Source organism: Hoplias malabaricus, chromosome 4, assembly GCF_029633855.1.
Source record: "Hoplias malabaricus isolate fHopMal1 chromosome 4, fHopMal1.hap1, whole genome shotgun sequence".
Taxonomy (NCBI): domain Eukaryota; kingdom Metazoa; phylum Chordata; class Actinopteri; order Characiformes; family Erythrinidae; genus Hoplias; species Hoplias malabaricus.
The window spans coordinates 37,981,694-37,994,904 of record NC_089803.1 but is presented as its reverse complement, the minus strand read 5'-3'; the positions used below and the strand labels follow the sequence as shown (position 1 = coordinate 37,994,904).

Genomic DNA, 13,211 nt, shown 5'->3' with positions numbered 1-13,211 from the left:
CAAGAGTGTGTGACTGGAACTAACTGTTGTATAAAACATGATAAATCCCATATAATCGCTCATAATGCACTGAACCTTGCTACTTCCATCCATAAGGTGTAACTTTGGTTGTACTCTACCCATTGTAACCACACAGCAGCGGACAGAAAAACACTCATTACCAGAATCAAGGTCCAATGCTAAAAAGTGAGCAAGTGGGAAATTTATATTCAAACTTGGCAAAGTAATCCATTTTCTATATTACTTTTTGATTTTGATAATGATATCTCTGTGCACTAAAACAAGAAAATGAAAACATGTGAAAGACTTGTTCTTAAGGGGTGCAATGGCTCTTATCACCAGGAGGTTCACTCCCTGGTAATGCCTCACCCATCTAAGCTCAGAAGTCTGGCCCTGAACAACTGGCCCTGCTTCCTTGGTGGATAGGATGCCCCACTTCCACCCGTCACTCTGCTCCCGGTGTTTGCCAACACAGGCGTGGGAAAACTGATGTGACAGATCTGGTGCAGTGTGTGATTTCATTCAGCATGTCACACTGTTCAGTGATGTTGGATTGGCACAGTTTAAAAAGAATCCGTGGGTTTGCCTGAAATGTCTTAAAGGAAGCATGTGCTCCACACTTACAAGGCTTGTGCCATTGAGTGTGTGAGTTCGGGGATGACGCACTGACAGATGAATTGGCAAAGATTAATAATTGCAGAGGAAATATGGTCAAAACTTTTGAATATAAAAAAGTCATAAAATATTATGCTAAAATTTATCATTTTTTTTATTACTTACAACTTTGGGGAACAGCAAAGCAAGCCATTGCCCTCGGTGCAGCATTCATGCAAAGCATCACTAAATACAAACATAAAAACAGCATATTGTTCTGCAAGTGTGTACAAAACACAATAGAAAAGCACAAAAATGCAGAATGTCTGTTAAAAACTGATCAAATTGAATGAAATCAACACTGACCTGGTGCAGGCACTCTCCTCCTCTGCAGTGGTCCTTTCACAGCCTCTCCACTGCTCTTCTGAACAGCGATGAAGGCCGTGTGTGAACTGCTCACTCCTGCCTCCACACTGAGCTTCACCACTCTGGCCTTTAAAGCCTCTTTCTCCACTCCCTCGGTCTGCTCTTCTCGTTCCAGAGAGCGAATCAGAGCACGAGCTGCCAGCCTGTGGATGGACAGTCTGCACGCGCACAGTGATCAATCCACAAGAGTGAAATTAAACCTTCTGCCTGTATCTGCTAAGTTGTGTTCATGTTACAAAGTTAAGCAAATGCAGTGTTAGTAGTGTTGACCAGGAGCTCACTCGTATTGCATGGGGAACTGAACCCCAGCGTGACACAAGAAAGCATCAATGTTAACCACTCGGTTTTAACTGTTTACAGTGTTTCTGCGATATTTGCTAAAAGTGTGTTTTTATTTCACTCAGCTGATATTTATGTATAGTGTTTGAGAAAAGACTGCAAATCATTTTATGTCAGTCTAATCTTCATGATATCTAAACCTACAAAGCCCAGTTTCATTGTTGCAGTTTTCCTTATTGACACATAATATCAGAAGAGGAGGAAGAAAAGAAATAAAATACATTCTCTGAGACAGTGCCTGGTCATAGAGTGTAACTGAATATTACCCAGTATTCTCAGCGGGCTTGAGAGAGAAGCCAAGTTTGTTGGTGACTTCTTGATCTGCTAGACGGTATTTCACTGTTACAGAGCCCTGAGAGTCTGAGCTCGGACTCTACAAACACAGAGAAAACGTGATTCTGTGGGATCACAAAATAATTCAGTAATTTCTTCTTTAAAAACACAGCCTCATACTGAAAAACTGAATAAATCTACACTGTTTCACCAGTATTATACTTTCTTGAAATATTTTTGATTTTCTTAAACGTCATGGACCAGAATACACAGGAAAAATGTCACGCCTTGTTTCACTGTAAATGTCCATTCTCACCTTTCCTTTCAGCTGGGCATAAATCAGTGCCCTTTGACCCTGGAATAGTACATTAATGGGTGGACTCAGTCGGGTGGTGGACATGCCCTCTGGAACTGTCCACTCTTCAGTGATATCAACCACAGCCGGCTGTAGAGCATAGCGTAGAGACTGCATTACCTAGAATAAAGACAGAAAAGCTGTGTTATGTATGGAGCAGAAAACACATAATTTACTGTTTCATATACTGAACATAAAAAATTAATTATGATAATTAATTTATATAGAGTCCTATTATTTCTGATGATTTTCTTTATGATATGACACAGTTGTCCCTGGTTTTGCGCTGCATACTTTGGGCTGCATGCGGTCAGTGCCTGTGATAAACTGAGCATGGCCACCTCCCTCCCGAGCCATTCCTGTGATGAGGGCAGTGCTCGCACCTTCACCGATCCCAAATGTGAAGCACCTGTTCAAATAACAACGGTTCAGTCATTATTTCTTTGCAGTATTCATGCAAAAAACTCTAATACAGCATTTTTAATGAAAATTTATTTTGCATTAACAGAGTGCTTGTACTTATAAACATATTTGCGCAACTACTTAAATAGTAACACTCCACAAGTCTAATATGTAGTTAAACATAACTTAAAGGTTTGAATGTTTAGTTATTAATGTTATAATGTTAAACAGCACATGCCTGTGAGAATCAGTATTGTTCTTCACAAGGGAAAGTATTTCTTTGGTGTTCCACACCTCGCCATCAGTGAACATAAACACCTGCAGAGAAAGGAGAAAGACGTGGAACTTCAACTTAGTATTTTTAGGACAAATACATTTTTGAATGAGTGAAAAGAAACTACAATCTTTTCATATAAGCTCTCTTACAATTCAGAAAAAGACGTTCAGACGTGCAGTACTGTAAACTGGTGAGTTTTTATTCAGTAAAATTCTGGAAATATAAAGTTGTGGTTTTTTGTGTTTAGATAAACAATAGATCACATTTAATGTGGAATTCAGAAATATATATTCCAAAAGTTTCTTAAACCTTGCAGAGTAATGCAGAGAGGAGCATAGGACACAATCTAATGTGCCTCCCCCGCCCCATTCTTACCGTAACTATGTGTTTTAAAGCAAGCACACAGGAGCTACTGACAGGTTGCCACACTTTGCTCCAGTCCTGCTGAAAAGGTAAATGGGGACTACAAGCAACACTGTAGTCTTAATGTAAAGCTTCAGGAATGCCCCAGGTAAGCAATGATGTTACCTGTCTGGGATGATTAGGAATGCACTGCTGGCTGTAGATGTGTTTTAGAGGCTGTAGAATCTCTGTGCCACCCATATCTGCTCGCATCTCCTTCACTCTTTTCACAGCCTGCTCCATTGTCTCCTGAGTGTATTCTACACTGTTCCTAAAGACAGAAAATGCACACAGAACAGTCCTGCAAATTAACACAGTCCTCAGTCATCTGTGTGAGTGTTCAATACATGAACTGAGGGCATATTATACACATGTCCAAAATTACCCTTATTGTGACTGAATTTAGCTCATTTATAATGAACCCAGTCTGGAAGCAGCGGCATATGAGGTTAACCATTCATTGCCCATAGGTTGACAGAGGGTGATATTTTTAATGCATTAGGTTGGCCTCACTGTCAGTATTCTTCCAGCTGAATTCTGAATTCTGCCACCTTCATCACATCATGCCAAAACAGCAGACTTTTGATTGGTTCTTTTACATGTCAGTCAAATTCTTGGTCACTTTAAGCAGCAAAAGACACCCGAATCTCTTTAGAGAGTCTGGCAACATAAGACATTTGGGATGAGCAGGAACAATTTATAATTCAGACCTAATCATCCAATATCATTATCTTAAATAGTGTTCCTAGGCTCTGGACCCACCGTGACCCTGAACTGGATAAGCGGTTACAGATAATGAATGAATGAATAAATTGTTCCTGTGGCTGAATGTCATCAGATATTCAGAAAATACAGGAATGTTCCACTATTTAGTATAAAGTTATCCTCCTGGAAGAATAGAAGCTCTTACTGGCTTGGGGGTGGTGGGGTGAGTTAAGAAGGTGAAATTAGGACTGCTTATGGATTGGCAAAAACCTTTGGCCATACATGGCATATTCTCACATCTGTGCATATAACATATGTTTACTCACGGAAAGTAGGATTCATAGTGGGAACCAAAGCCAAAGATATTGAAGTAGCAGCCCAAAGGAAGACTCTTCAGCAGCAGGAGAAGTGTGTCCTAAAGACAAAGACATCACACAAATACTATTAAAAAGTGATGCTCAACTGAAATACATATGGACAACATCCAAAATCACAACCTGTAATATTGTTAATGTGTGTGTGTGTGTGTGTGTGTGTGAGTGATAACTTAAAATAGTGCATTCTTCCACTCTCAAAAAAAGTTATATGGAAAAATATAATGGTATTTTTTAAATGTAAGCATTCAAATGTAGCTAGTTCTTGGCTTGAACAACTCAACCATGAGGACACAGAAAAAAAAATATCAACAGATACATATTAACATTAGAAAGGAAGAGACAGTCATTTTGACCTTTTTGAAATATAATAACTTTCACATCCCCCCCCCCCCCCATGTCTAAAGAGCTGGGACTTTAATTATATTGAAGTATATTTCAGTCTAACATTGTTGAATTAGCTACAAAAGAGAGTGAATAGCTTCATGCGAATCACATGAAAGAAAAGAATGCACAAGCAGTGCTCCACTCCACCATTATGCATTATGTATATAAAATGAGCTTTCAACTTGTTGTGTAAACCATATTGAAGTGTTATTGTTCTTTACATTTGCAAGTAAGTTCTAAATTATTTTTATAGTTATAATTTTTATTTCACAGTTAATCTATAGATGTAAAACATCATATATCCATATATTTTATGGACCTATCGTAACGAAATGAATTAATATATTTATTCATTATTACTGTATGATATCATCAATACACATTCAAATATTACAGTCAAAATGACCATGGTGCTCATTCTAGTAGTTACAGGATCTTGGCCATTCTAGTGTTTAAGTATTTATGTATGAACAACATTACCACCATTATGTGAAGAGATGTTTATTTTGCTAAATCCTTTCTGGGACTGTCTAGAGAATACAGATTATAGAGGAAGCCTTGTCCCATTACACACATCTACACCCTCGTACCCCTTATTTGCACATGCTCACTGTAGTGTGTGATGGAAATTTGTTTATAGAAATTATTCATAATCAATAGAGATATTTTTAATCAGCAATGACCACACATACTTGTGTAAACTGAAATTGTTTTATTCCTAATTCTCTGTGTGAGACAGCAGACTTATGTGTGTGTGTGTTTCAAATAACATATCGACACTTTCCGTTCAATCAACTCCCTTTGTCTCCAGACCAAAGAGGTAGAGGGGGAGGCACAGGGCATGTCTGGAAAGGTGTTAGAAACACAGGAGAGAGTGGACAACAAATGTTGGGAAACTCAGAGTTTTGGGAACAGGATACAGCGAAAGATGACTGAAATGTAAAAGAGCGAACAGATGGTGAACTTCAAAGGGTTTTCCAGATATAAATGACGCTGATCAAAAATGGTCAGCAGAGACGAGAAAAAAAAGCGTTGCGCGTACGTTCCTCTCTCACATTAATAAAAATTGCTGTCTCACTTGATGCCGACTCAGAGACTCAAGAGCTGTCTTATTTTCTGTCATGATTTTCCATCACAAGTGCTCCATTTCTTACATTTTTTTCAAGTGGTGTACTCAGGGGTGCATCCCTATGACGATGCTCCCTCTTGTAAGTCTGCATTAGATGACACCCATATGAAGGCAATTACCCATGCTACACTGTGAGCCTGTGATATTCCTCACATGAAATGATAACATGGTACTGTTCAACTTGCCATAGTGACATTAATTAATACAAGTCAGGCTGGCCATGAGAGTTTTTGATGTTATTAAATTTTGTGTTCATACAAAACTGAAGAATTGTAGATTGATTTTCAGATAAGTTGCGTTGGCATGACAGGAATGATATTAATAGTAACATTACATTGCACAAACACTTACATTTTATCAAGCAGATGTAATATATACACTATATCGCCAAAACGTATTCATTTATCGAACAAACGTTTTGAATTCAGGTGTGTTCCAATCACTTGGCCATGGCCATAGCTGTATAAAACCAACCATGTAGGCATGGTCACTGCTTCTAAAACATCTCTGAAAGAATAGATCACTCTCAGGAGCTCAGTGAACTCCTGCATATTCTCGTGGTAGGATGCCACCTGTGTAACAAATCCACTACTAAATACTCAACAGTCAACTATCAGTTGTATTATACCAAAGTGGAAGCAGTTGGGAATGACAGCAACTCAGCCACAAAGTGATAGAGCATGTAAAATGACAGAGCAAGTTCAGCAGATGCTGAGGCATATAGTGTGCATAGGTGACAAACTTTCTACCGAGTCCCAAGTACAATACAAAAGTGTCAGATGCAGTGGTGTAAAACATATCATCACTGGACTCTAGAACAGTGGAAACATGTTCTCTGGAGTGATGAAATACACTTCTCTGAATGGCAATCTGATGGAACAGTCTGGACTTAGTGGTTGCCAGGAGAATGGAACTTGTCTGACTGCATTGTGCCTAGTGTAAAGTTTGGTGGAGGGGGATTATGGTGAGGTGTTTCAAGAGTTCTCCGTTGTTTACTTAATCGCAACCTATGTCCCTCCCGATGCAAACACAAAACAAGCGCTGTGGGAATTATACGAAGCCATAAATGACTTCCAAAACACACACCCGGATGGACTGTTTATTGTTGATGGAGATTTTAATCATGCAAATCTCAAGAAAGTGTTCCCTAAATTCCACCAGTATGTGAACTTTGCTATGAGAGGAGCGAACACGCTGGATCTTGTTTACACAAACGTTCCAGACGTGTACAGGGCAGAGCCCCGCCCCCACCTCGGATACTCAGATCACATGTCTGTTATGCTAATTCCTGCATACAGACCCATCATCAGGCGATCGAAACCTGTCCTGAAAGAGGTGAAAATCTGGCCATCAGAAGCAATCTCTACTCTTCAGGACTGTTTCGAGTGCACTGACTGGGACATGTTTAGAGAGGCTGCAACTTACAGCAACACAATCAACCTGGAGGAGTACGTATCATCAGTGTCCAGCTACATAGAGAAGTGCATCGATGATGTGACCATCTCCAAGACCATCACCATCCGCTCCAACCAGAAGCCATGGATGAATGCAGTGGTGCGTGCGCTGCTGAAGGCTAGAGACGTTGCTTTCAAATCAGGCGATAAGGAGGCCCTGAGAACAGCGAGGGCCAAACTCTCCAGAGCTATCAGAAAGGCAAAGCGTGCACACGGCCAGATCATTCACAGCCACTTCCAGAGCAGTAGAGACACTCGGCGCATGTGGCAGGGCATCCAGAGCATCACCAGCTACAAGACTACACCACCTGCTTGTGACGGAGATGCTTCCCTACCAGACATGCTGAACCATTTCTACGCACAGTTTGAGGCACAGAACAACGTAACGGCGAGAAAGTCCACCCCTTCTCCCAACGACCAGGTGCTGTCTTTTACTGCAGCCGACGTGAGGAAAACTCTATGCAGAGTCGACCCTCGGAAAGCTGCTGGACCAGACAACATTCCTGGCAGAGTGCTCAGAGAATGTGCAGACCAGCTTGCTGATGTCTTCACTGATATCTTCAATATCTCTCTTAGCAGCGCCGTTGTTCCAACATGCTTCAAGAACACCACCATCATCCGGTGCCTAAGAATTCTTCTGTGTCCTGCCTCAATGACTATCGTCCCGTTGCACTCACACCGGTCATCACAAAGTGCTTCGAGAGGCTCGTCATGAGGCACATCAAAACCCTACTTCCCCCCAGACTGGACCCTCTACAGTTCGCGTATCGTCCTAACCATTCAACGGACGATGTCATATCCACCACGCTCCACCTGACACTCACCCACCTGGACAAAAAAGACACTTGTGCCCGAATGCTGTTCATAGACTTCAGCTCAGCATTCAACACCATCATTCCTCAGCACCTGATCGGGAAGCTGAATATACTGGGCCTTAACACTTCTCTCTGCAACTGGATCCTGGACTTCCTGACTGGGAGACCTCAGTCAGTCCGGATCGGTAGGAACACCTCCAGCACCATCACACTGAACACTGGAGCCCCCCAGGGCTGCGTGCTCAGTCCACTGCTGTTCACATTGCTGACCCATGGCTGTGCAGCGATGCACAGCTCAAATCATATCATCAAGTTCACTGATTTAACGACTGTGGTGGGTCTCATCAGTAAGAACGACAAGTCAGCATACAGAGAGGAGGTGCAGCGGCTAACTGACTGGTGTGAAGTCAACAACCTGTCTCTGAACGTGGACAAAACCAAAGAGATGGTTGTAGACTTCAGAAAAACAAGGGGTGAGCACTCGCCACTGAACATCAACAACTCTGCTGTGGAGATTGTCAGGAATACCAAATTCCTTGGTGTTCACCTAGCGGATGATCTCACCTGGTCCACTAACATCAAAAAGAAAGCCCAGCAATGCCTCTACTTTCTGCGAAGACTGAAGAAGGCTCATCTCCCCCCTCCAATTCTCACCACTTTCTACACAGGAGTCATCGAGAGCATCATGACCACCTGCATCACTGTCTGGTTTGGAAACTGCACTGTGGCAGATCGCATGTCCCTCCAGCGGATCGTGAGGACAGCTGAGAAGATTATCGGTGTGTCTCTTCCCTCCATTACAGACATCTACACCACTCGCTGCACCCGCAAAGCACTCAGCATTGTGGGAGATCACACACACCCTTCACACACACTCCTCAACCTACTGCCGTCTGGAAAAAGGTATCGAAGCATTCGAGCCCTCACATCCAGACTCCGTAACAGCTTCTTCCCACATGCTATCAGACTCCTGAACACCTAGAGACTGAGACTGGACTGAAGAAACACACACACACACACACACACACACACACACACACACACACACACACACACACACACACACACACACACACACACACACACACACACACACACACACACACACACACACACTTCTTCTCTCAAACACTGGTCTGTTGGACTGAAAATTAGTGTACTGTTTACACATATCCGGTTTACATCATGTTTACATCCAGATACTGTTTACAGAACAAATACACTTTAAATGGCAGTGTCCCTCTCCCTCACCCCCTCCATACTTATGGTTTTGCCTTGTCTTGTATTGCATTGTATTGTATTGTACTGTAGGGACATTGTTTTGTATTGTTTTGTATTTTCTTAGCCATATCTTTTGCACTTTAATGTGTATGCACTGTTTTATGTTGCACTAGATTTGTAATAGTTGCACTTTAATGTTGTGTATTGTCTTATGTTCTATGTCTTTTGCACTTTAGTGTGTGTGCACTGTCTTATGTTTGCACTAGCTTTGCACTAGTTGCACTTTAATGTTGTGTATTGTCTTATGTAGCACCTTGGTCCTGTAGGAACGCTATTTCGTATCACTGTGTACTGTAAACACTGTATACTGCTGAAATGACAATAAACTTCTTGAACTTGAACTTGAGTTGGTTCACCCCCTTCATTCCAGTGAAACGAACACTTCATGCTTCAGCATATCAAGAGATCTTGGACAATTTCTTGCTGCCAACTTTGTGTGAACAGATGGGGATGGCCCTTTCCTGTTCCATCATGACTCTAAGACATGGATGAGTGAGTTTGGTGTGGAAAAACTTCACTGGTCTATATAAAGTGCTGGCCTCAACCTGACAGAATGGTCAAAAATTCCCATAAACACACTCAAACTTTGTAGAAACCTTCCCAGAAAAGCTGTGTATATTATAGTCTCGTTTTGGTAGACTCTCTAGGTAGAGTCTGGTGCCTTTCGCCACTTAATATGGATAAAAACTGCCTACTAATGCAGGAAAAGAAATTTGACAGACAAGCAAAAGAACCAATCACAAGTCTGCTAATTTGGCATGACATATAGAAGAAGCCCATTCACACTGGATCAATATGGCGAATACCTGCTAAAGGAACAGGGCGGGCCTCATTGGAAATCAAATCATGTACATAGTTAGAAATGCTTACATTTTATATAAATGAATGATGTTCTTCATCTGGATGGCAAAATGGTGCCTTAGGTAATGTAGGTAATTTCAGTCACAGGATTTTGTGTGTGTGTGTGTGTGTGTGTGTGTGTGTATGTGTGTCTGAAAGGGTTTGTTTCTATTTGGTTTTGGAGTCCCTAATTTGTAAGGTTTCCTATGCTCTTATTTTGGTGCCAAAGTCCATGATGTCAATTCCCTTTGAGCATGTGTTCTCCTTCGTCAGTGAGTATTATTGATGATGGCGGACAGCCGTGTGCGTTCATGATGCAGATATGAAATCTATGCTATAATAGACCATAAGTTTGCTTTGATTTTATCCTGTTCTCTTTATTTTATGTATATGCTTGTAAGGTGTTTTTGCCTTAGTCCAGGCTCTCGTTGTGCACGCATTGGTCACGTGGTATTCTTTGTCACTACAATTACATAGTTCCACCACTAGAGGTCTCTAGAGACCTTGAAATTCATTTAATTTCTGAGTCTGAGAAGTGCAGTGGTTTGCCTTGTATTGATTGTGTTTAGGGTAATAGACCACACACATACACAGATACAAACAAACAAGCAAGTATACTTGTTATCATCATTTGTCCAACCCATAATTAAAGTTCGCCCAAAATCTCTCTGTGCCCATACTTCCTGACTGGAGTCCCTGTCTAAGATACACACACACTGCACTAGAGCATTTCACTGTGGATGCTGATCTAAAAGTGTGTGTGTGTGTGTGTGTTCGTGTATATTAGTGGGATAAGTTAGTTTACTAACAGCACATGAGGTTTATTTAAAAAAACAAAACTAATAATTCATCACACTGTTTTAGTTTGACCCTTAGTAAGCTGAGCTAGATATAACTAACATTCTCACATTCTAACTGTTGTTCCCTTGGTGGTCCTTAAATACAGCTTTTAAATATCAAGATTATTTGAGGCCCCTTTTGAGGTTCCAGCTACTACCATGGTGTGAATATGTTTGTCACTACAGTATACTTAGTATGATTGATACAAGCAACCACTGATGCTGATAATATCAACAATTAAGCAGACCATGCTGTACAGTGCTCACGGGACAGAAACAAGACATAAAATAATAATACGAGAGCATGAGATAATGGCTGAAAAGTTATAAGTTGCAACCACTGCTGGACTTCAGTATTGAAAGCTGGACACTACTGTCACCCTACTCGAGTGTTGTGTGTTAAGTGGGGCGTCTTACCCTGGCACTTTCGATGCGCGTCTGTGCATTGTTTCCTTGATGCAGAGGACAGTCCATACTGCCAGATCTGTCCATGACAAACACAAACTCCCCACGAGACGATAAAGATGACATCAGTGCCTCAGGGAACTCTGGGTACAAACTTAACATGACCACAGGGTCTCCCATTAGAATTCCTGAAAGAAGAATAATAAAAGAATGATTCGTTGAATAACATTAAAATGACAGAACAATACTAGACAGATCGGGATGGCAGTCTAGATGATCAAATCTCTATATGATCAACTCTCTTGCAGAATGTGGCTTTGTTCTGTCATTCTGAAATACGTAAGTTTCATTCATGATTTCCCAGTGTTGGGTTCAACTGCCACAGACCGGCCTTGAATGTGTTGTAGACACTGATTTCAGAATGAATCTATATCTACAAACAGTGAAGCTGATAAGATCAAATATTCATTCATTCGTTGTCTGAAATCACTTATCCAATTCATGGTCGCGGTGGGTCCAGTGCCTACCCAGAATCACTGGTCGCAAGGCAGGAACTCACCCTGGAGGTGGCGCCAGTCCTTCACGGGGCGACACACATACTCACACCTTCAAACACTTGAGTCGCCAATCCACCCACCAACGTGTATTGGTGGGAGGAAACCTATACGAGTAACCCGGAGCGGGATTCGAACCCGCAACCTCCAGGTCCCTGGAGCTGTGTGACTGCAACACTACCTGCTGCACCACCTATTTGAAAAGAACAAACCCAGTCCCCTGAGACCACAGTAATATTCCCTCTAAATAACTTGCTGTTTCTTTAATTGTGTGGCTGTAATTCTATGGTTTACCTGTCTGTGCTGTCGGATCTCCTGCCTCCACTATAGCAGTGGGCTTGTGGGCGTCCTGATAATATAGAAACAGCTGGACATCTCTGTCAAATCTATGACCTCCAGACAGACTCACCTAAACAAACACAAACACACACACACACACACACACGTTTGTTTTCAATGTCTAAAATCCACTTCAGTGTATTGAGTTAAATATATGTTAAACAGTGCTAAATATGAAGTAAATACATATTAAACAATATCTGAACAATATCTAAATTTCACTGTATTTTATTTTATTATCATGCAAAAATTAATTTTAAAAACACATACCTTTGCATTGGTGTGGTCCGTGTTGAGGAACTGCAGAGGCTCGAGAGGACACTTGGACTCTACTTTAGAGATGGGGTTGGGAGAACTCACATGGACAGTAAGAGAGAGAGAGTAAGGAATATCTGATGGTGCTGATGTTATTTCTGACACAATTCCACCACCTGTACCTGAGAGAAAAACACAGGGTCCACAGATCTCACAGAGCTCATCGTGGAGATGAACAGCACAGTTTGATAATGAGCCCATGTTTGTTCACCGTGAATTTTTACATCAGTGTTTATCACATGCCAAAGACTGAAATATATGTCTGAACGTGATGTGATTTGACTATTTTCACTGGTTCCACTGCATGAAGTTAACAGTATGGTACCTGGTGGTGTGTATCGGGGGTTCAGTACCGCAGGTAAACAGAAGCGCAGGGCATCATCCGCCTGCACTGAGAGCTCAGTGACGTACACGAAGGTGACAGCAGCACTCTGTCCTGGAGGAAGACTCCCCACACTCAGCCTGAACACATCCACACTTTCTTCACTTTCCTCCAACAGAAAGGCCTGATCTCCTGAAGCGATCGCATCGTCATACTCCTCCCGTGCCTGACACACACACACACACACAGACACACACACACACACTCAAAAATGGAGCAGTACATCTTCATTCAGTTTCAGAGAATGTCGACACAGTGACGTTTGTTTTACTTGAGCACTCCTTCACTCATCAGTTGGGAGCTACTATGAATTATGAACTGCAA

The 13,211-nt window shown here is 41.6% G+C and overlaps 1 protein-coding gene across 9 annotated transcripts in view; it reads right to left on the bottom strand.

Moving 5' to 3' along the window:
* Nucleotides 1-13,211, bottom strand: part of LOC136694082 (von Willebrand factor A domain-containing protein 5A-like) — a 31,864-nt gene that overhangs the window by 12,520 nt on the left and 6,133 nt on the right. For 5 of the 9 annotated variants that reach the window (XM_066667440.1, XM_066667442.1, XM_066667443.1 and 2 more), the window contains exons 4-15: nt 12,831-13,053; nt 12,461-12,627; nt 12,146-12,260; nt 11,310-11,485; nt 4,100-4,188; nt 3,195-3,339; nt 2,628-2,707; nt 2,282-2,396; nt 1,949-2,107; nt 1,626-1,732; nt 961-1,178; nt 781-840 (exon numbers count right to left, since the gene is read on the bottom strand). In XM_066667440.1, coding sequence (XP_066523537.1) covers nt 781-840; nt 961-1,178; nt 1,626-1,732; nt 1,949-2,107; nt 2,282-2,396; nt 2,628-2,707; nt 3,195-3,339; nt 4,100-4,188; nt 11,310-11,485; nt 12,146-12,260; nt 12,461-12,627; nt 12,831-13,053 — 1,654 coding nt within the window. The remainder of the gene's footprint in view (nt 1-780; nt 841-960; nt 1,179-1,625; nt 1,733-1,948; nt 2,108-2,281; nt 2,397-2,627; nt 2,708-3,194; nt 3,340-4,099; nt 4,189-11,309; nt 11,486-12,145; nt 12,261-12,460; nt 12,628-12,830; nt 13,054-13,211) is intronic. The other 4 variants (XR_010802140.1, XR_010802141.1, XM_066667445.1 and 1 more) reach the window with 1 other exon arrangement.